We start from the raw sequence: 23,195 nt of genomic DNA, 5'->3' as shown, positions 1-23,195 counted from the left end.
GAACTTCATCCTCTCTCCCAGCAGCTGGACATTTGCTACCACAGGGACCCACCAGAAATGCCCTGTGATGGAGAGGGGGTGATGTGGTCATGTGCCACAGGTGCCAGGCTGTCCTGTTAACCAGCCTGAATGCAGCTGGTACCTGTGGGCACCAGGGGGTACAGGGCATGTAGGTCCTGATGCAAAACTACTTGTCAGTGCTTCTCATCCCCTTTTCCAGAGGTCAGAGCTGCTTCATTGCAGTTGCCGCTTTACAAAGCTTCTCCTTGCTGCTGGTATAGCCAAGCTGAGGTGGATGGTGCATCTGCACCATGTTTGGACAGAGCCTGTCACATTTACAGGGCATCTGCGCCCTGGGATATCCACATCTAGAGCTAGAAGTGTGTTTTCAGGAATATCTCAGCATAACTCACCAACTGCCTTTGGACACTGGCTCCTGAACGTCCTCAGCAGACCTCATCAGCTGGGCAGGTAATACCTGGTTAATCAACATTTATTATCTACATCTTCAGTGGATCTATATGTAACTTATGGGAAACTGGGCATTTATACATGTTTATAAAAAAGTTACTAATCCATTCTCTAGTCTCCTGGTCCAGTGGGATGTTTCATTTCAGAGGGCTGTTGCTTGACCTGGCAGATTGAGTAAAACATCTGAGCTACATCACGTGTCAAGAGCAGTGATACAGGTATGGAGCTTCTGTGACAGACTGGCCTGTAAAAGCCCTTAACTCAGCTTCAATCCTTGAGCATCCCACCTCATGGCACTGTGTCTGCTGTACTTTTTAAGGCCCTCATATGCTTATTCTAAACATGATTTTATTTCAGAAATCCAGTGTATATTGTCACTATGGGTCAAAAAATATTTGAAAGGATTTATTAACAGCCTTTCCAACTGTGAAGCTTTTTATACAGGTTATGATTAAAACCATAAGAAAGAAGCAGCATCCAGTATTTTTTCACAGGGAAAAAAAGCCAAATTTCTCCAAGGATAAAAAAGTGTTGCTAAGGATGCTTGTGTATAGCTGTAAAGAGTGCTGCATAGGTAACATCAGTGTAAGTAACTAGCCAGAATTACTGTGCTGAGGTTTTGTGAGGAGTTATGGCACAGATTAGGTAACCTTGATCAAAGAGCTCAAAAAAATTCAGCAAATTAATTTGTAATTTTGCCACGGATGGAAATGCACTCCAGGAGAGGCAATCTGTCGCTCCATATGCACCAGTGAAATCCATGTTATCAGCTCACCCTGGCTGGGACAGGGGCATTTATGCAAGTCCTTGGGTGGGAGCCATCCAGTAAGGTCAGCAATAAAGAGGCAGAAAGGATTTTGCTGCTCTTCTTAAGTATTCAAATATTACCTGGAGAGGAAAAATAAATGAAAGTGTCTCCCTTTATCCACCAAGCACAGAGAGGGGCTGCACACAACGCAGTCCATTGTGGCTGAGGGTGTCTGGGTCATTTCCAGCAGAGGTCCCAAAGGGTGAGGGAGGGCTGGCTCACACTGTCCTAACTCAGGCTGGGCTAGCAGAGTCACAAGAAATCCTTCCAGCAGTGGAGAGACAGCAGAAAGCCCCGACCCAGCTGCCCACCAAGACCCACAGGATGTGAGCTGGGACACACCAGCAGGCACAGCCAGCACAGGCAGTGCCCTGGGGCACACAGCAGGGCAGACAGAGCTTCAGCCCTGACCAGAGCTCCAGGCTCCAGCCCTTGGAGATGGCACAAGGGAAATTATCCTTTTACTGCTGAACAGCATTTTCCAGCACAGCTCTTCTGATCTCTCTGAACTGATAACCCCCAGCTGGGCTCAGACACAGAGCCTGTACAGCTTTCACCAGTGTTCTTGAGCTTCATGGAACAGCAGTGAGGAGGTAGCACCCTAAAAAAATCAGTGTAGGTAACACCAGGAAGATTTTGGGCTATCTTTGTGTCACTATTTTATTTGCATTAATTTTTTCTCTATGCTTCTAAAGCACATTCCTGAATAAAACTGGTGTATCCAGAAAGTACAGATTATCAGAGTATTGATGGAAGACAGTTTTTTTGCACTGTGTATGTTGCTTATGTGGTATATAGTCTGTATTCTGTGTTGGTGTTTATAAATTTATATAAAACTATTTGTCATGCACCTCTGCTGAATTAACTCACTGTGTAATGTGGACACTTCTGAAGAAATAAACTAAATGATGATTGTATATTTTGCTCTTTTCCACAAGGAACTGAAAAAGCTCCAAGGATACATACAGACAACAGCCAAATAAACTGAATGAACATAAAAAACAGTGAAGTCTGACACCAATTCCTTTATTAATGTTAACTCGCTCATCAATGAGCTCTTTGCATCATCTGCACCCGACACTGGATCCACTCCTAATCCCCAGACATCATCTCAATTTGATGAAAGCATAAGGGCACACAAATTGTGAATCTGACTTTGTGCACTGAAATTCCAATCTGATTTCTGACTGAGGATGCCCACCTGCCTGGCAGGGTAAAATCCATGCAAAGCCAAAGAAACACATCCTTGGATTTAATTTTAAAACATATTTTTGAACTGACAAGTAATCCTCACACTAGTGAGCCTATTTAAACATTTTTAAAGTTGGTTTAGCAGCAACCAAAGACCACAGGTTTAGTAGATAAGAAAAAGAGATTATGCTTCACATGTGCAGGTCACACACACCATGGTTCCTGAGAGCCAGGATTAAAAACTGAATGCAGTGAAGCAAATGAAAAGGACTTCTCTGTCTCATTAGCAATGTCCTTATCAGCACAGATGCCAACATCCCACTCAGAACAAGGCAGAGGTGGTGCTTGGAAGCATTTCTCTGACACCAAATATCTGCTGGGGTTGCCACACTGGGAGGTGCTCCCTGTGGCACTGGTGTGGCCAGTCAGCTCCCCTGTGGGGGTGAGATCTCCTTCTCTAAACCTGTTCTTCAGGTCAGGTTTACAAAACATCTTCCCACCTCTTTGATGCTTACAATAACAGCTCCCTTGCTGCCCTACCATGGCAGGTTGTGTACTTCATCTCCTGGCAGAAACCTTTCAAAGCAGCAAATCTTCTCTACACCTTTGGTTACACATGAGGGCACTGATGCAGGACTTTGTAAAATGCTTTATCAACCTTTCCCAGCCCCAGCAGTGAGGTTTCAATAGGCTGTGCCCCAAAACTTCTGACAGTGATCACACACCTCCTTCCATGCATGGATGCCAATGGTAGTTGTTCATTGTGACAGTTCCTCTTTTGTGGAAGGAAGTAAGAACCAATCACTTCTGCTCTTTAAAGATAAAAACCTTTTAGCTATGCTCAAACTGCTCCATTGCCTGGGATTTCTCTTACTGCCAGAGTTTTCAATACCAGCTTTGCTCTTTATCCAGGTCATGCTGAGAACTCTTCTCCTATGCACTCACTCCTGAAGTGCTTCTAGATAATTTGCTGCAATGAATTTCCTGTCAAGGAACACTTCCATTTTACTGCCTGATTTACTCCTCATGACTGCCTCAGAAATGCCAAGTTCTGTTTTCTTCCTCAAGCCAGTGGTACCCTCAGACTGGCCCTGGCTGAATACCCCTTCCTAGGAATTCGCCCCTCCCTACCCTAGGTATTTCTCTATACTTAGATCATTTCCCAAAATTATCTAAAACTGCCACAGACTGAATGGTTTTGTGTTGTTGAAAGCATTATTTGAAATCTTGAATTCGTCATGATACTGATGAGATCCAGCCAAATGAAAATGAGCAAAAATGCAAAATTATCAGCAACATAATAATGAGAGAGTGTTCCAACACACCATGACCAGGTGCTCCTGTGGGTTTTGTTGGTTCTCATCACAGCCCATGGGATCTCTGGGCATCACAGGCACTTGGAGCCGAGCTGGGTGTGCGGCTCTGGTGGCTCTCCAGCTCAGACCTCATTAACGCAGACTGGCAATGACCTACTCAGGCAGCACCTGAGCCTGCCCAAATATAAACCTGCATGAACATCAGGTTGCAAAGAGATTCAGGGACAGGCTTTTTCCAATCTGTCATCCCTCACCTTCCCTTCAGGAGAGCCAGACCCACCCGCTGAATTACAAACAGCAGTCAAGAAGCACAAGGCCAAGTACTGCTGCCTCCAGCAGAAGGAAATGTAAGAACAAATGGAAAAATCCCACAGAGCACTTCAGAAGGATGTACTGCCTCCCCACCAGTCATGACCCCGAGTCACTGTGGGGTGTGATACTGTGCAGTACAGAGCAGAAACTGGCACATCCCTAGGACACCCTGTCACTCTGGGAGTGTGGTGGAGCCACATGGCCTCTTTAATCCAGCAGTGATCCTGAACACACCATCCACTGCCTGCGAGCCACTCACTGCATTGCAGCTGGCTGCTCTCATTGACTGCTGCTCCTCGTGGCTGCTGGGCTTGGTTCAACAAACAGCTCCAGGCTTAAAATCATCGTTACCCAAAACTACATCCGATGTCCCAACATTTGCTTAACTTCCCATGTTAAAGCAAGCGTTCTGAAATGGGAACCTCATTCCCTGAAAAGCAGTTTCCAGCGTGGGTCTCAGCGGCAGCACAGACCCATCGACGGGCCGTGCCCAGGGGGATCCTCTGCTAGATTCCTCTCCCGTCAGGCTCGTCCTGCTATAGCCAGGGTTCAGCGGGGTGTGAGGGACGTGAGCTCCCATCTCCTGCCCACCAGCCCCAGCAGGGACAGGCTCCGGACGGCCGGAGGTGAGGGCGCACATCCCCGTGCCAGGCTCCCTCGGGCCCCCGGCGCAGCCCCGCGCCCGGGCCTGCACCTCGAGCTGCGGGAAGGGCTGAGGGCAGTGCCCTGGCACAGCTGGGGAAACGCTGAGCACGTCAAAGCCCCAGGCAAGGAGCAGCGCCAGCCCCAAGCGTACTGCTCTCCACCCGGAGCACGCTACGAAAACAGTAAACCAAAATTTAAAACACCAGGAAAAGGGCAGGGTCTCTGTTGGGGACGGAGCTGGAAGAGCAATCTCCAAGGTGCCAGCCGCCCTTAGCGGATCAGAAGCAGCCCCGTTTGGAAGCGCAGAGCCCTCCGAGCGCTGGGGCTGTGGGATTTTCCGGCCTGCAGAGGTCAGCGCTCCCCGGAACACCCGCGGCCCGCGGCGCCGGCTCCGGGGACAAGGTCCCCGCACAGGGCTCGGGAGCCGCGGCCCAGGCAGGAGGCAGCAGCCGGACGGCTCCACGGAGGACGCCCGAAACGAGGTACGTGGGGGATTGCGACCGCACGGAGAGGAAGGAATCGCATTTTCCTCCCGCAGCCTCACGGAAGAGGAAGCTGAGGCCGAGGCGTCCCCGGCGCCCAGCCCCGCGCTCCCCGTGACAGCTCAAGGGCAGCGTCCGGTTAGCCCGGCCGTGTGTGCCCGCCGCGCTGCCCCGGGGCTTTTATCTCTGCTGCAAGGCGCCTTGGACTAAAGACACTCAAGTCTTTTTCTGATATTCAGATCGGAAAAAGCAGGAATTAATGACACATTTGCAGTGGTTTCCAGAGTCTGTATTTCTTAAAGTAATTTGATGCTCGGAAAGGCAGCAGCCTCTTCACAGGAAGAATCTGATTTATTTTCTACTCACTACGGCTTTTGTTTTTACTAGTGTCCTGCGACCAGTCTCACTAACATGGGGTTAGGGGTTGAGCCCCAAGGGCAGAGGCAGCACAGGCAAAGCCACCAGTGCCTGTGAGCCCTGGGCCAGAAACTCCCATAAACATTAACACAGTGGGATATTGCAGCATTAAATTCTCATAGAATACAGACAGACTGGGAAAAGAAAAATATTTTATGTTTTAAAATATGTCATAAAACCCGTAGTTTGAGTTCCTCAAAGTGCCATAAATCTCCACTGTCCATTGCAATGAGGACAGGATAACACCTAAATATTCACACAACCCTTGTGCAGGTACAACATCTTGGCCAACCTACCAAAACAAACCTCGCTGTGCCAACGCCTCCATCAGTCATCCAGTGACGGGTGCCAGTGCCAGAGGAGCCCTGTCCCTTTGCAGAGCAGCACAGGCTCTGGGATGGCTCTGCTGGAGACCAGCAAGCACTGTCAGGGCTCAGTGCTCGGCAGCGTGAACCCCGACCTTGCCAGCGAGCGGCAAACAGCCTCCTTCAGCGTGGAGAGGCTCACAGCCCTGCTGGACGGCGGCGCGGAGCAGACACAGATACGGAGGGCAGTGGGTGAGTGACCCTTACGAGGCCCTGATGGGGGCTGGCACAGGCCATGCCTGTGTCCTGCTGCTCTGCTGCTCCTTCGCAGCACAGTGGGTTTTGTGCTCCTGGGCATCTGCTTATCCCTCATCTCTTTAAAAAGTGGGAGTGTGGAGCTGGAGTCTTCTCTTGATGTAAATCAATAAGACTCCTCCGCAGCCACTCCTGCTGTCTGAAAGCTTTTCCTTCTCCCTGCTCCCATCCCCTGTCTCTGGCAAGACTGGTTAAACTGGAATACACGAACTGAGGGTCGAGCATCCATGTGTGAGGGAAGTGCGTGCAGGGGCTGGTGCTGCTGTGAAGAAATGCACATCACATGTGAACCACAGCCAGCTTTCCTCCTTGGCACGTCGGGCTCATCCAGGGGAATTTCGTGTGTGGGTTGGCTCAGCCAGGCTAAGCTGCTCTCACTCGTGATGGGTGTGCCAAAAAATGACTGATGCTCAAAAGAAATAGAGGAAAAACTCTCGCTGTTGTCTCTGTAACTGCATCCATATTATACACTTACCAGAGGAAAACAGCACAGCCACTGGGGTTGCCCTCTTCACAGTGCTACTGGAGTTCGGTATAACCTTCCACATGAATAGACTCAAGGTTTTAAGGCAAAATGGACAAGGGGAGTGTTCAAACTGTGTAACAGTGCAGTGGGCTGGTAACATCCCCAGCAGGACACCCAGCAGGCTCCAGCCATAATCCACCCTCTGGCTAATGCAACTCACCACAGCCTAGTTAAAATGCAGCTCACCACAGCCCTTACTGCCCTCACAGCAGTTGGAGGCAGAGGGATCCTTTGCATCTTCTGCCAGAAATCACCTCTCCCACCCTGACCAGGGAGGGTGCCTTACCCTGCAGGGTCACCACCCCTCTCAGGCCCACTCAGTTCCCCTTGTGCTTCCCCAAACCTGCTGCTTTTCAGAGTTAGATGTGACAGCCATGGCAGCCAGAACTGGCAAAACAAAACCTGCCTGCAAGCACCCGAAAAATCACAGCATCAGTATCCATGAGTCCAGTCCTGCATGCTCTTCCCAAATGTGGCTCAAGACACTGCCTGCACTTCCCCAGCCCCAGGAGAACCAACTGTTCTGTGTTGCTTTGCAGTGGAAGCTATCGAATCTGACCCTGAATTTAGCAGAGAAAATCAGTATTTCCAGACCCAGAATGAGAGGTACGAAGCAGCAGTCAGGAAGGCTGTTCATCTCCAGAAAAAGATGCATGAGATGGGATGGACTGATAACGGACCTGAATATAAGTACATTTACAGGTGATTTCTTTTTTTTTTTTTTCCTATGTACAACTAATTTTTTGTTAAAGAATCAGTTTTAGCAAAGGCTGGGAAAGGCTAACAGCTGACAGATTAGGTTTGGATAAAAATGTGCTGCAGGTTTTTACTTCAGCAGCACACTTAGGAAAAGGGAGAATGGTGGTGCATGACTGGGAACTTCTCAGAGAGCAGCACATGGGTACAGTGTGATAGATCACAGCAGTTCACAACCACAACATGAGATTTCCACTTCAGCAACCTCATTACTTGTGCTGCAGCTCTCATTTCACCCCTTAGACATTTTTAAATGTATAACTAGAAGTGGAAGTGGTACTGTTTCAGTTACATTACTGACTTCTAAATAAATTAAAGATTACATTTTGTGTATCTAGAAAACACAGGAGAAAACTAACCTTAGTTTGTAGGTAAATGAGAAGAAAATATTTTCACAGTCCTTTCCTTTAAAAGTTTTCTTAACACTTCATGTGGGGTTGAGCTCCACATTTCCATTGCTTGCCCCTCCTTTCCCCCTTTGCTCAGTCAGTTCCTGGCTGGCTGTTGCCCAGGGCACACTGTCTGCTTGGTGGGGTCACATACCCAGCAGGAAGGTGCAAGTTCAGAAGTGTCACTCAGAAGGGCAATGCCTGTCCCTTACACAGCACTGCTGACACTCGGAGCCAATTTTTGGCATTTCATAGACTCATAGCACAGTTCGGGTTGGAAAGGACATTTAAAGGTCATCTAATCCATCTAGCCTTCTGCAATGAGCAACAACATCTTCAATAGATCAGGTTGCTCGGAGCCCTGTTCAGCCTGACCTGGAATGCTTGCAGGGAGGGGGCATCCACCAGCTCTCTGGGCAACCTGTGCCACTGTTTCACCATGCTCATTGAAAATGAGCTCTTCATTATGTCTAGTCTAAATCTACCTTCTTTTAATTTAAAACCATTACCCCTTGCCCTGTGGTAGCAGGCCCTGCTAAAAAGTTGTCCCCATCATACGAAAGATGATAATTTTTTATGCTGAGCTCTTCACCACTTACAGCAAATGGAACTAATGAAGGAGGAAATGTGCCATCAAGAGCTCTTGGACCTGATCATTATATTCCCATTAAAAAGCAGCTCTCCACTGCTCCCTCAGAGCAAAAAAAAATCCCACCCAGGTGTGCTTTTATCAGGCTCCCTGATGCCAAAGGCTGCAGCAGGACCAGCCCTGTGTTGTCCCATTTGCTGGATGAGGAGCAGAGCTGTCTGGCAGGGCAGCTCTTGCTTGATGGAACTCCAGGTGAGCACCAAGCTCTTATGGCAGAACCCTGGCTCCCAGTGCCAGGCACAGTGAATCACTCACACAATTTAAAATCCAGCTTTTCAAATCCCAGCTAAAGGAACAATATTTCTGGCCAGGCTGCCAAGGATTCATTAAGTCATTTTCTGTTAATCAAAGCTATTTTCCTTTAACTTCTTTGTTCATATTTCCCCCCCACACTGTTTCAGCATGATTAATTCTCTCTCAGGGCCAGTATAAAAGAAAGGTCAGAGTCATTTGTTAACAGCAGAAGGTATCTATGTGAAAGGAGATGCTCTCTAGAGCACTGCAGTAAAGCAATGTGCTAACAGCCACTCAGCTGCTGAGAACAGCACAGGCACTCACTTGTACATGTACCTGTATCTGTGAGGTGATTCACCCATGTTCTGAGGAATTCCAGGAAGAGGGATATAGTCATATTCCTCATGTTTTCTTATTATCTCTTACACACTAAAAAAGCTTAAATAAATTTCTCATTTGCACCCTGGCAATCACTGTACCCAAGTTCTCATACACAGTTTCTGGAATAGTAGGATGGAATTTAGGATGTATGCAGATGGTGATGGTGAAGGACCAGGGATTACGTGGATGTAGTTTCATTTTTCTACAAGAAAATAACATCTGATTTCAGGACAAATGTCCATGAACCCCTAGTATTGTTCACTGACAGCAAAAGGCAGCAAACAAACAGCAAAAAGCACAACAACAAACCAAACATACCATGGTATTTCTCCAGAATAGGAATGGGAAGGTTCAGGAAATCCAGGTCTCAGATACCTACATGCATAATTCAGTCTAATATGCCTCACAGTGAATTGCTAGGGTTTGGGGTTTTTCAAGTAGGGTGCTCTTTTGTTCTTTCTTTTTAGTTCAGCTTCAAAATCTGCCTTAAATCATCAAGAAAAAAAATCCTCTGAAGTAAAATAAAAATATAAAATGCTCACAGAGTGTCAGGAGCTTTGGAGCTGGGTTGTGCTTTTAGCTCAGCATCTGCTACTCAGAACAGATAATTCCTCCAAGACCAAGTGAAATGAGCAAGCAACACATATGCAAACTCTGTTATGAAGGAAGAGACAAAAGCAGCTTGGAAGGGCACTTTTCCTGCAACACTGTGCTGAGGCTGGGTGCTGGGCAAGGTATGACAAGGCAGAAATCAGAAGGCAGCAGGTGGTACTGTCTGGTGACCACTGCAGTGCCACTGCCTCGTTCATCACATGCCTGGAACTTCCTCCCCTTAAAAACTGCCCTTGTGCCTTCTCTGCAGGGCACTGTCAGGAGACGTCGCGTTCCTCCTTCACCGCGTCTTCATGAGAAGCATTTCAGTGCTGGGCTCGGACAAACAAATTGCCAAGTGGATTCCGCTCGCCACCCAGCACAAGCTCATTGGGAGCTACGCCCAGACTGAACTGGGACACGGTAAGGCTGCAGGGAAAACAGCTTTTCCTCTATGACACAAGCCTGCAGCCCAGATTCCCATGGGAATTTGACTCCTAACTGTCCATCTTTACTGGGATGGGGGTGGTTGGGTTCTCGTTCATGGTTCTCATCGAAGGGTAACCACAAAACCCTGATAATACCCACAGCCAGCTTCCAGGGATCCTTTGCTCTCCCCATCCCTGTGATATGCCAGGAGATAGATAATAGATACTTTTTTAATTTGTTTTTTTTAAAGGCACTTATCTTCAAGGTTTGGAAACAACAGCAGTCTTTGATACTGCTACTCAGGAGTTTGTACTGAACACACCAAAGATCTCTGCCATGAAGTGGTGGCCTGGAGACAGTAAGTACACACAAAATATCTTTTGCCTCCTTCAGTTACTCCATCTACCCTAGTTAAGTTCTGTGTTTGAGGGCCTAGGTGCTAGCAGAAGACTTCAATAAAAGATACTCACATGGACAAGCAAGTACAAGTAAAGGGGTTGTCCAAGTTCAGAGGCCACAAAGAAGCCACCATCATCTACAAAAGCCCTTGGGTTGCAGGCTGAAGAACTTCACTCAGGAAAGCTCTTGCCTCTTCAAGAATAAAACTTCTCTTCTTTTTAAATAATACTCAGACAACCAAAAACTGCAGGGAGGTCATCAGCATAAAGGATTCGAGTCATCAGACAGTCTCAGCATAAAGGATTAAAGTGTGAAATTCTTTGCTCCCTTCAGGAAGGTATTTCACAGAAAATAACTGGAGTCACTGCAACAGCCACAGCACTTCCCACTCTCACCACTACATTAGCTCAAACAGTTTATTTTTTCTCATATTCTGTTACAAAACTGTTAATCCAAGCCTCATGGGCAGCAACAGAGGCAGAATGATGGTGCAACTTCTGAGAGCTAAGAGCAGGCTGATTTAGGTTTCCAGCACACACTTGTGCTGACCTATACCTAAGACCCAACACATAATTAGTGCTGACCTCTCTAAACTGTGTTTGTGCTGTACCTTGTCTTAAGGGAATGGGGCTGTTTTTCTTCTCACAGTGGGAAGATCAGCAACCCACACAGTGGTCTTTGCTCAGCTGTACATCCATGGGAAGTGCTATGGCATCCATCCCTTCATCGTGCAGATACGCAGCCTTCAGGACCATTCCCCCTGCCAAGGTAAATAATCCCAGACACTGCAGCACTTGTGCAGGTGCTCTGCCTATTTTGCCCTTAAATGTTTTCATTGGGCCCAGGGTGAGTTATAATTGCCAAAACCAAGCCAAGAGAGATAGTCAAGGTGTAGTTATCATTAACCCCAACCCTGTGATCTGAAGGGAAATTTAACATATCTTCAGCCATATCCAGACCAAGCCCTTGACATAACCAGAAGCCTGGGCTGCTCTGAGCACCTCTGCATTAACACCTCAGTTCTGACCCCAGCCAGCACACTCCATCTGTCAATGGATCATGGAAACAAACTACTACAAACTACTACAAACATAATACTACAAGGCATTTGAATGCCCGTTTCACCCCTCGGGCAAGATCACCCATGCTGGGGAAGAACTGACCATGCCCTTCTTTGGAGGTCCCCATCCTTACACAAAATGGGGAGGAAAAAGTTCAAGTGGAAGTAAGCAGGCTGTGTTTTCTCCTGCTGCAGGCATAACTGTAGGAGACATCGGTCCCAAAATGAATTTTGAGCACATTGACAATGGCTACCTCCTGCTGAAGAACGTGCGCGTCCCCAGGGAGAACATGCTGAGCAAGTTTTGTGAGGTATGTGTGGACTCACATCACAAACTTGCTGTCAGACTCTCATTCCACAGCCAAAGAGACAACAGGGACCTGTCTAAATTTGGGACAAAAATCTTCCTTTGAGTGTCAGCAAGTCTCTGAGGTTTTACCAAGGGCAGAAGGTACCTGAATCCTAAATGAAAGTCAGCATCAAGAATTCCACATTCAGAAGCTGGGGATCATAGAGCAGGCAGAACCTACCTCTGCCACAAACAGTAAGAGTTTGTCTCTTCAAATGGATGTCTTTCATCCATCACACATAAAAGCATTGTTTGCATTCAGTGAAGGATTTTTATGTTAATTTTATTCCGTGCATAGCGATTACACATCCACAGTCATACTGACTAAGGCAGCATCTGACAGCCTCTCTCTGCTCTAGGTTCGACCAGATGGCACCTATGTAAGACAGGGGTCACAGCAGATTAATTATTTCACAATGACGACCGTGCGCATTTCGCTCATTTCAGACGAGGTTCTGACACCCCTCATGAAGGCTTGCACCATCGCCATCCGCTACTCGGTGGTTCGCCGGCAGTCCAAGCTAAAGCCTGGGTAATGCCATGCATCCCACTAGGAAGGGGACTGTGTTCCCCCATGCCAGTTTGTATTTCTTCTCTTCGTTTTATCTTTCAGGCCATCTCTGGCTGATTTCCTGGCCCAGACAGGGCATGTTAAACATGCTTCCCCGTTATTTACATTAACGAGCTCCAGTCAAAGTACAAGAGAATGTTTACAGTTCTTTCCAAGATAAGTTTCATACTTTGAATACGTCAGTGGCTCACACAGGCAACTTATTCTTCTATAACTGGCCTTCCCCTGTAATCCCATAACTGAGCAGAATCCAGACAAAATGGACAAGTTGCTGGATTCTTATTCCATAATGTCCTACTAGTGGATGAGACATTAAAATACCTTCCAACATCCAGAAATCTAATATTCAAACTTTAAGGACTGAATTGTATTCAGTGTTGAATCCCCATTTTTTTAAAAGAAATATGTTAATTTGAATGGATTACAAAGATTTCCTTTTAAATATCTTTTCAAAAGCAGGAAGATCCTAGTGAAAACATGGTTCAGTCCAAACACAAACCAAACAGAAGAGCACAGCAGAATGAACTATTGTAATAACCAATTCCATTGATTGATGTCCTAAATGTACCAACCACAGAAGTGATAAAGAACATCCAAAAACAGCTCAGAAAACTTTAAATAATTCAGACTCAAGTATTTTCAGGGAGACATTTCTGTGCACAGGGCCACAAAGATTCCATTTAAAAAGCCAAAGTTTATCAGGGTGCAATGCCACTGTCTTTTCTGGAACACCTAACAGCTTGCTGTCCTTGAAGGCCTCCTTCTCATCCTCTCCTGCAGTCCCTGTTCCCCTCTGTAGTGACTGACCACACAGAGCCTTTTCTACACTGTTAGGCTTTTTAGGGTTTGTTTCTCCAACAGCTCAGCAAGCTGGACAGATTTGCTGCCACACTGTCAGCTCAGTCTTGTTCACACACTGCTTCTTGGTAGTGAAAAATGCCATTTTCATTCTGCAGCAGGTAAAGTAACAGTAGCTATGCCCATGTCCACACTCTCCCTGCTTCATCAGCTGTCTTCCAACAGGGAACAAGAAGCAAAAATCCTTGACTACCAGACTCAGCAAGAGAAACTGCTGCCCCAGCTGGCAGCAGCCTATGCCTTTCATTTCACCAATGACTACCTGCAGGAGCTATTCGACAGGGGGTACAGAGAGATCCAGAGGAAGAACTTTGACGTGCTGCCAGAGGTGAGCTGTAGCAGGATTAACTCATGCAGCACTTCTGTTCCCTAAATGTTAAAGTACTTTAGCAAATTGGACAAGCATTCCTCTCACCACTAGAGAACTGGAGAAAGAGGAAGCACTAATTGCTCAAATGATGTGTCCCAGATCTGCAACCAGTCAGCAACAGCATTCACTGTACCACCCCAAACTTTTTGTTTTGGGAACCATTGCAGAGTGAAAAGTCCTTGAAAAGCATGTCCAAAACCTCGTTCCAAGTAGCTGGTGGCACAGTGTTATTACACAACTTCAGCTCCAGTGCACATGCACGTACATCTGAGCCAAAACCAAAATGTGACTTTTTAAACAGAATATTTTGCAATTAGGTGCTTGAAATGAAAACACACTCTGAACAAAGGTGGCCAAAGCCAGAACTGGCTGAGAGAAACCCAAAAATGCATAAACTGACTACAGTGTGCTCAGCAGGAGCATTTGCACCATCCCAGAGAGACACCAAAAGTCAGGCTCAAGGAACTGGGTGCTACCAGCATTCAAAGGGGAATCTGACAGGGATTTCATGCCCAGATATTACACAAAATTTAAAAAAGGAACTTATTCTGAGGATTCCACTGGTAATACTCTGCTTTTTTTCTCTCCTTTTTTTAACAGCTGCATGCATTATCTTCGGGTTTTAAAGCCGTGATCACTCAGCACTGCACGGCAGGAGTGGAGATCTGTCTCCGGGCCTGTGGGGGCCATGGCTACTCCCTGCTGAGTGGACTGCCTTCCTTGTACACTAAAATACTTGCCTCTTGTATTTATGAAGGGGAAAACACCATTTTGCTCCTGCAAACTGCCAGGTAACAATTCAAATATGTTCATCTAAAAGTCTGCCCCCTCATTTATTCAGCCTTTACCACTTCTTCTCCAAAACCAGTAAAACCAGCTACTCCTTTCTCACAGCACCATCTAAAAATACAGCTCAGGACATAAACTATTCATGCCTTCAGTCTAACAAGCATGGAAGTGTGTGGGAACAGGATTATCTCTTCTATTTTTGGTTTGGGGATATATGCAGGTGCTGTTCTGCATAACCTCATTTTCCTCTTTGCCTGGTAGCACAGCAAAGGTATTGCTGTGAAAGTTTTGTGGGTAATTTTTTAAGCAACCAAGGTGACAATGGTGCCATGTAATGCAATATTGGTAAAGTGGGGTTGATTCAGAAGAAGCAAAGTTCTTGGATACTGAAAGTGGATGAGTCATGCTCCAAGAACATCACTTTCCTCCAAACATGCAGACTCATGATTATCAAGAGTAGATGAAACACAGGGTAAAGAAACTACAGCTGCTTGAACTTTTAATAATGTTTGTTTTTACTAGAAGGAGAAAACCAGGGCACTTCCAAGGGTCAGAGCCACCACATAGCTCTGTGCTGCCGTGCAGACATTTCTGCACTCATTACTGCTTTTTGCAAGATCAACAGCAAAGTCAAGAGAAATGCTGTACCCTTTTAATTCCAGACCTGGTCAGTCTAGCTCATAACAGAGGTATCAAAAAAATAAGGGAGTGGGGAATGCTCCTTATAAACTCTCTCCAAGGCTCTCATGTGTTAACATAATGTGACTGTGTGTTGGGGATCACAGAGAGTAAGGCCAAATCACCATTAAAGCTCCAGAGCATTGAGACTCAGGTTGCAAAGTTGATAATGTATCTAATCACTACACTGCTGAGACTGCCAATAGCCACAGCAAGTTTCTGCTGAAAAAAATATCATTATGGATTGCTGTGGTATTTAATAAGGCAGACAGGCCCCCCCTGAGACCCTCCACAGATCAGGTTACTGTGAGTAACATACAAAACAAAAGGTCATTACTTGTTCAAGTCCATTCTGGGTCACTGATGGGATGGGTCACACCTTGCTGCTCCTCACCTGAGCCCACTTAACTTTTTGCATGTCTGTTTGCTACAAAGAGATCACTACCATCCCCTGCTCTGACTGTTACCCTCTTCCCAGGTTCCTGATTAAGTGCTTCATGGCAGCCAGTGCTGGCCAGCCTGTGCCATCATCTGTCACTTATCTGGCTGCAGTGAAACATGGGAAGTGTCCAGCCAAGAACAAGTTGGATTTTCTCAGTCCAGATATTTACACTGAGGCCTATCAACACGTGGCAATCAGGTCAGTACAGAGGATGGGAGACAAAATTTCTCTCTTTGAAATCAGAAATGTGTTAAGAGCTCAGCTTCTTCCTTGCTTTAAAGGGAGGTAAAATAAAATAAGTTAAACTAGGATTGGTACCATCTGTTCCTGAAAAAGAAAAGGAAGGCTACACAGAGTTAACAGCCATGTCAGATGTTCAGTATGAAGCTTTCACACTCAGAAGTTTTTAAGCTACGTGCTACCAAACAACTACATTTCACAGAGTTGGTGGCACTATTAAAGTAAATCCCAGACCACATCACTGAGTTGCCATCCAGTAAAATTTTTATTGGACCCTGAGAAATTCTATTGGAATCTTAAAATTTCACATACCTGAGAAAGTGATGTTGTTTTCAGTTTACACCACAGCAAGAACAGAGCCTCTCATTCTGTCTGTAGCTTTTCAACTACACACATTCAGCAACTCAACATAAATAAAAATTATATCATGAGTGATCTCAGAATTATGTACACAGTTGTGGGCTGTATAGGTGCCACCTCTGAAAATCAGGGGAAAAGACAACCCTGCTGTCATTGAAACCAGTGTAAAAACAGCCACTCTTCAAAAAGCTTCCTCAATGGGAATAGGATTTGAATTCCTGTGTAGAAAAGGAGAAACATAATGTGACAGCAGTCCAGTATTACTGTTTGTTTTGCAAACTCTCCTTACACACACACAACCCAAGAAAAGATCAGCCAAACCCCTGATAAACTACCCTGGAAGCTGAGAAGGCAGAAATTCTTCAGGACCAGGGTGGTCTGGGTTCTTCTCACAATTTATACTTAGATTTTGCATAATCTAAGTTCACTCATACTGAGTGTAGATAACTCCAGATGTCAGAAATGCCAGTTTGCACTTCAGTCACACACAACTCCTGAGTGTGAATTCATGCATGTGGGATGCACATACAAGATGCTTTGTGCTTTTTCAATTTTACAGGCTCACAAGCAGCACAGCAGCAAAACTACAGGACTTGATCCAGTCTGGAGTGAAAAAGCACGATGCATGGAACCAGTGCACAGTGCAGCTGGTGCAGGCTGCAAAGGTTAGCAAAATTTATCTGCTTATCTGATGTTTGTTTTTATGAAACAATATTCAACAGAAATGGCATGATTAGCTTAAAACCTCAGTGCTGTTTATTGTTTCCTGTTGGCATCTAAGAGACACCACAAACACTGTCACTGAGGTCTGCATGGTGGAAAAGTTGTATTAAGAAGCAATTCCTTATCTGAAAAATGTGCTGTCTGTATAGGCCAGGTAGAAAAAGACTAGGAGAAATGAAAAGGAGAAAAAATACATTCACAGTTATGCTGCCACTAGTGGCAGAATCAGACGTCCCATATCCTGCCACAGAACCCCACCATCTCCAGCCAACACTCATCTGTTTTTAAGAATCCAGAATTTCTGGTGCCCAGGAGTCTTCCTTAAGCCACTCCACTGAAAGCTGGTGGAGTCACAGCAAAGGATGAAACATGCCTGGTACTTCTTCCATCTGCTGGAAAGATAACTGCAGGGAAAAGAGTGAAAACCAGTGATAAGTGCAATGTTAACTACTGCTGAAAGATAATTCAAGTTTATAAGAGATGCTTTCAGCTGAAGTAGCATTGGGACAGCAGCATTTGTTCCCTAAAACAAGGGTGAATTAGTACAGAATTAAGCAGAAAAGAGGGGAGAAAAGCCCTAAATATTAATGAAAACTAAATCTGTTGATAGTGCTGTGTCTCCAAAAACCAAAATCCTTTTTTAATATGCAATTAAGTGCAATTCCACTACAGTTATGGGGAAGGCCTTCCTTCCTTCCTTCCTTCCTTCCTTCCTTCCTTCCTTCCTTCCTTCCTTCCTTCCTTCCTTCCTTCCTTCCTTCCTTCCTTCCTTCCTTCCTTCCTTCCTTCCTTCCTTCCTTCCTTCCTTCCTTCCTTCCTTCCTTCCTTCCTTCCTCCCTCCCTCCCTCCCTCCCTCCCTCCCTCCCTCCCTCCCTCCCTCCCTCCCTCCCTCCCTCCCTCCCTCCCTTCCTTCCTCCCTTCCTCCCTTCCTCCCTTCCTCCCTTCCTCCCTTCCTCCCTATCAGATACACAACTTATTTTAATATCATTAACTATTTCTGAAGAGCCTAACATAAGCAGAGGGCTGGCTGTGGCATCATCAGTGCTGCTGGTAGACTTTCCTGAAAATGGGATCTGGGCCCCCAAAGATTCTTTAAGTATTTCAGGTACAGGAAAAGTCATCCAAACCCCTTGGATTTTCCCCATACCTCTAAAATTTTGATATACTGCTGCCTTCTTGGGGCAATTCTGTATTTACTTCTTATTCCATACCTTCACTGGAGATTCACCCACATGTCTGGTATGGCAGCTCTATGAACTGACACTTGGCAGCTCTCAGCTGAGTGGCTCAGGCACTGGGCAGACTCCACACAGGTTAATTGCTTGAGTGCCCACTCAGGGCCACTCAGGCAGGTTCTGCACTCCACACTGGCCTCTACCTCTGCTGCTTCACCGTGGCAGGAGAAGCAGCACTGCAGGTGTGGCATGCTTACACCTACAGCTGGAAGGGAACTGAGCAGTGGGGGGTGAACCCACACAAATCCCAGTACCACCAACCACCCCCAGCAGTGTCAAGGTAGCCAGAGTCAGCCTAATTAATTCATCTCTGCACCTCTGCTAGTATTTCTGTCATTTCTGGGTCAGACATTCTACTGGTGTGTGACCCCAAAATTACCAGTTTACTTAAAACCACAAAAGTGGGAGGTAAATTTGGTTTGTTTTCTGTGACAGTGGTGTTTCCAGAGCTGAAGCCTTGTAGACACTCATCCCAAAGTACCATGAGCCCAAGGCCTTCAATAGAAGTTTTCTCCTGATCTACAACCAACAATCACTTACAACACAAGCACATTCCAATGTGTTTCCTTCACAGAAACTCTTTGGGATATTGATCAGAACTATTTAGAATAAGTACCAGCATGATTTCTGAAGCAGTTTTCTGGAGTTTACAAATACCATGGTGTTGACTGTTTACACATTCTGTCTTCTGCTGTCGCTGTAAGCCATCAATGTGAAAGGCCTGGTCACCCAGCAGACAAAGGATACAGACTGGAGAAGTGCCAGGGAAATGAAAAGGTTTTATATTCTTTGCAAGAACATTTGAGTCACTTGGCCTACTAAAGTGTTTGAGGTGCATTCACTGTTGATTGCATTTGTTTTCCAGGCTCACTGCCACTACATTGCAGTGAAAAACTTTGCAGAAACTGTGGAAAAACTCGAGACCAAGGCTGGCATCCAGAAGATTATGAAACATCTCTGTGACCTCTTTGCACTACACGGGATCTTCTCAAACACAGGAGCCTTCTTGCATGATGGATACATATCTGCAGCTCAAATGGACATGGTCACAGCATCCTACCTGGACCTCCTGGCTGTCATTCGGTGAGCTGCGTTGGCAGGACACACACAGCTATCCAGTTTATCCCTGTGCTAGATATAAAAGGGTGCTGCTGTACCTATGGCAACATCTCCACAGCCAATTCACCTCATTCAGTTTTTATTTCCAGTGCCTGGCAATACTAGAAATTGATTGAAACATCTACTCAGAGCTTGTTTTCGTGGCAAAACAGACCCCAGTGTCCAGCTCCTCTGCAATCTCTAAAGTTCTGTAACATGAAATCTTAAATTATAAATTAAGAAGTCAAGAACACTTTCTACCATCTGCAGGAGAGTGAAAGCAGGAAAATATGTAGTCAGAGCACACTGGCAGGAGGCAGCCACAGCAACCCATCACACATTGCAAAATCTGCTTAAGCCACAGCTAATACAGCCTCCTCTGTTGCCATGGCTGAGCTGCAACTGGTACCCAAACAATCCTGCCTACAGCTACTTCAGATGCATCTGCTCGACACCATTTATTACCAACTTCTGAGTTCTGAGTTAAGGTTTTCACTTAACACAACGCTCACAGAGGTTTTTCGACAAAGGGTTCACTGTTGGTTTAGAACATAGTAACTTATGGTGCAGAGGAGTTGCTACTGTATCTAAAATTTTACCTAAGCCACCAGGAGAGAAACAAGAACACACTATAAGCAAGGGCTGAACAGGGCTGAGGCAAAAGCAAGAGTTTTCAAACTGATAACAGAATCTGAATTAAGTCATAAGTTTAACATAACATTTTCAAAAGCTTAACATGTTGTCTTTGGAATTCACTGCAATTTCTGTGTTAGTCCATGCCTTGTTAACAGGATTCAAGAATTGAGTATTTACAGTTAGTAGAAAGGATATAACCACTTCCTGGTCTGTAGCAAAAACACAGCCTTTCCCAAACCTTCCGACAGCTCTTCCCCAAAAGGAACTGGAAGATAAAAATGCTGACATTTGAGCAAACCACTTTGCATCCTAGTACCTCAAGTGTGAGGTACAGCCAGCACAACTTCCTACACCCAGGATGATGGAAGGATGAGGAAAAAGAAACCATCTCCTGCTTAGGAGACGCTGCCTGTGCTCTGGCTGTCCATACTGGCCCCTGGACTGGATGGGCACTTGGATGGGTCAGGGTTGTTTCGCTCTTACAGACATGAGTAGAAGAGCTCAGCACCTCATGATGAGATAATAGAAATACTGAAAGGTGGATGAAGGTTGAAGATCAGCAAAGCAACTTCACATCAATCTACTAGGAACCTTATTCCATTTTATAAGACACACATACAGCATAAGAAAAATGAAAGGAAGACAAAAATCAAAAGAACAAACTGGCAGAGACTACTGAGAAAATATCTGAAATGAGTCCTGAATTAGGGATGGAGCCTGGGTGATGGAGCCAGGGTGAACACCCTGCAAACACCCATTCAGCAGTGCAGACAACTCAGTGCATTAGCAGAACATCACAGAATGACAAAATTATTAGGGTTGAAAGGGACCTCTGGAGATCATCTAGTCCAATCTCCCTGCCAAGGCAGGGTCACCTAGAGATATCTCTGAGGAATCAGAACAAGTAGGAATTCCCCCCACCCAGTAAAGACAAGAGGAAAACTGGCACAAGCTTTCCAGAAGAAACCTGGAGACTGCCAGCTTTATCTCTGATTTATTTTCCCATCTTGCAAAGCAGTACCCGGTCAGTAACAGGAATGTCACTCCTGTGCTCTGTAGGAAGGATGCTGTGCCACTGGTGGATGCTTTTGACTTCACAGACCAGTGCCTGAACTCTGCTCTGGGCAGCTACGACGGGCAGGTTTACCAGCGCCTCTACGAGTGGGCTCAGAAATCACCCACCAACCAGGTAGGGATGAACTGCAGCTGAGCAACCTCCACAGCAGCCAGGGCAGAAACTGCTTTTTGTTCTAACAAGAGCAATAGAGATAAGAATAAGATCTTTTAATTCCTCTTTGTATCACATGGTACAGAATAAGCTAAAATAAAAGTCTGTTTACATATTACGGAACAGCACTAAATGCAGGATATTTTCCATACACTAATGCTTCTACTAGTGCAAAACTTGGGGTTTTAAATATGTTTAACCAGAAAGGGTATAAGTGGCAAACAAGGCAATTAGATCCTTCATGGTCTTTAGCACTTTGCTTTCTTAATTCATCCATACTGTGGACCAATGTAAAAATTTTGTGTGATGTAAATATGTATTGCTCTGTTTGAAAACTCATTTGGCCTTGAGTGAGATTTTTACTGTGGTAATGGGTATCCCTTTGAAATTCCACACTTAAACATTTGCCTTCAGCAAACATATCCAAGCATATTTTCTGAGGTTAAATAGTATGCAGTCCCCTTTGGGAGGAGTGTGGGGTGCTGGTTATGAAGGACAGCACATATTATAAGGAAAAAGGACTTGCACATAGTTGAAGCAGCTGCTGGTTTGTTGGTTGTTTGATTTTTTTTTAAGTAGTGCAGCTTTATGTATTTCAGAGATTGTTCTTGAGGGGAAAAAACCAGCCTTTCCCTTCTTAATTGCCATTAATTCCCTTCCACATTCTCTTTCTGAACAGATGAGCACAGCCTACGAGAGGTATTTGAAGCCACTTCTGCACAACATGCTATCGAAATTATGAAGAACATGTTCGAAGTGAAGGGCACACATTTCCTCCTGTTCTTTGTGCAGCAGTACATTTATGAAGCATCAGTAATGACTAATCAGAATTAATAATCAGTTGCTTACTTGCAGTTACAAGTATGAAAGATTCTCAGCCAGCCATTTGCAATTAGATGCCAACAGCGCTGAGTGGTACCTGCTGCTGTGAGACAGTCTAGTCAGGAATGGTCCAGGGTTCACTGTTTTCTATCCTGAAGCGTCTGGACAGCATCAAAACTCTCATTTGACTTTGTTATTCTCTTTCTAAATCCACTATATGATGATTGAGGGAAAAAAAACCACCACCACACTGTGAACCCTCTCTCAGTGTGTTGTATCTATATAGTGCCTTCAGAAAACCTAAAACAACCAACTTTACTGAAAAATCCATGGTGAAATCACAATCCTTTGTTTTTAGGAACAAGTTGTTCTCTTCGATCAGGAACTATATTAGAAAGTGCATCTGTTTTGATAATTAAAATAGCTCTTGATTTGCTCAGTACTGGAATATTCCTGCCTAATGAAGATGCAGACAAAGTTGATGCCAGCTCTAGTCTGCAGAATTTACCTTCCCATTAATAGAGCTGCTCATTTCTATAAATCTTGAGCTCCAATAAAGTGTATTATTTGGAATACTGCTTCTCTAATTATTATACTTCATAATTATGGAAAGGGCAAGCTGATCCAGGCCAGTCATTAATTTGCTCATAAATTAAGTGCTGGAAAGAACATCTTGTGATTATAATTCAATGCCAGTTAACACAAATATTTCTTACCACATGTTGCAAGAAAGAAACATCTTTTCCTGAGCTTCATTAGTTCTTCTTCTCTTCCCTCCTTCTTAGCAAGAATACAGCTCTCACTGCTGCCTCTTACTACATAAGTCAAAAACCTGCAATGTATGAACAGGAAGAGACAAAATATGACAGAGAAATACCCCCCAAGACAGCCTTCAGAACCAGATATGGGATGTAAAGCTCCCACCTGCTTGGGACAGGAACTTCATGGGAGAACAGAATCCCCTTCATGAAACAGACACCAACTCCCTTACTCGCAGCTGCAATCAAGTTAGATCATAACCAGAAATTCTATTAATAACTATGACAAAGGGACCAGGATAAGTAGAAATGTCTGTATGAAATTGAGTAAAGCCACAGCATTTGAGTGCCTTGACTTGAAC

The 23,195-nt window shown here is 45.3% G+C and overlaps 1 protein-coding gene across 1 annotated transcript; it reads left to right on the top strand.

Moving 5' to 3' along the window:
- Nucleotides 1-4,984: 4,984 nt before the first annotated feature.
- On the top strand, nucleotides 4,985-22,642 carry ACOX2 (acyl-CoA oxidase 2). The gene is made up of 15 exons (XM_084214528.1): nucleotides 4,985-5,225; nucleotides 5,916-6,199; nucleotides 7,328-7,490; nucleotides 10,060-10,211; nucleotides 10,468-10,575; nucleotides 11,265-11,384; nucleotides 11,872-11,987; nucleotides 12,385-12,557; nucleotides 13,620-13,782; nucleotides 14,425-14,615; nucleotides 15,770-15,931; nucleotides 16,893-16,998; nucleotides 19,157-19,374; nucleotides 21,085-21,214; nucleotides 21,933-22,642. The coding sequence occupies exons 2-15, from the start codon at nucleotides 6,040-6,042 to the stop codon at nucleotides 21,993-21,995; spliced, it is 2,025 nt and encodes a 674-aa protein (XP_084070654.1). The 5' UTR covers nucleotides 4,985-5,225; nucleotides 5,916-6,039; the 3' UTR covers nucleotides 21,996-22,642.
- Nucleotides 22,643-23,195: the final 553 nt, after the last annotated feature.

This window comes from Fringilla coelebs (genome assembly GCF_963513975.1).
Source record: "Fringilla coelebs genome assembly, chromosome: 13".
Taxonomy (NCBI): Eukaryota; Metazoa; Chordata; class Aves; order Passeriformes; family Fringillidae; genus Fringilla; species Fringilla coelebs.
This window is presented reverse-complemented; position numbering and strand designations above follow the sequence as displayed.

What these genes read in the sequence shown, in the direction of transcription:
- ACOX2 (XM_084214528.1), top strand. Translation starts at nt 6,040, where the DNA reads ATGGCTCTGCTGGAGACCAGCAAGCACTGTCAGGGCTCAGTGCTCGGC. An exon ending in CCAGACTGAACTGGGACACG is followed by an intron (nt 10,212 to 10,467) that starts GTAAGGCTGCAG and finishes TTTTTTTTAAAG; the next exon opens with GCACTTATCTTCAAGGTTTG. An exon ending in TTGCTCCTGCAAACTGCCAG is followed by an intron (nt 14,616 to 15,769) that starts GTAACAATTCAA and finishes CCCTCTTCCCAG; the next exon opens with GTTCCTGATTAAGTGCTTCA.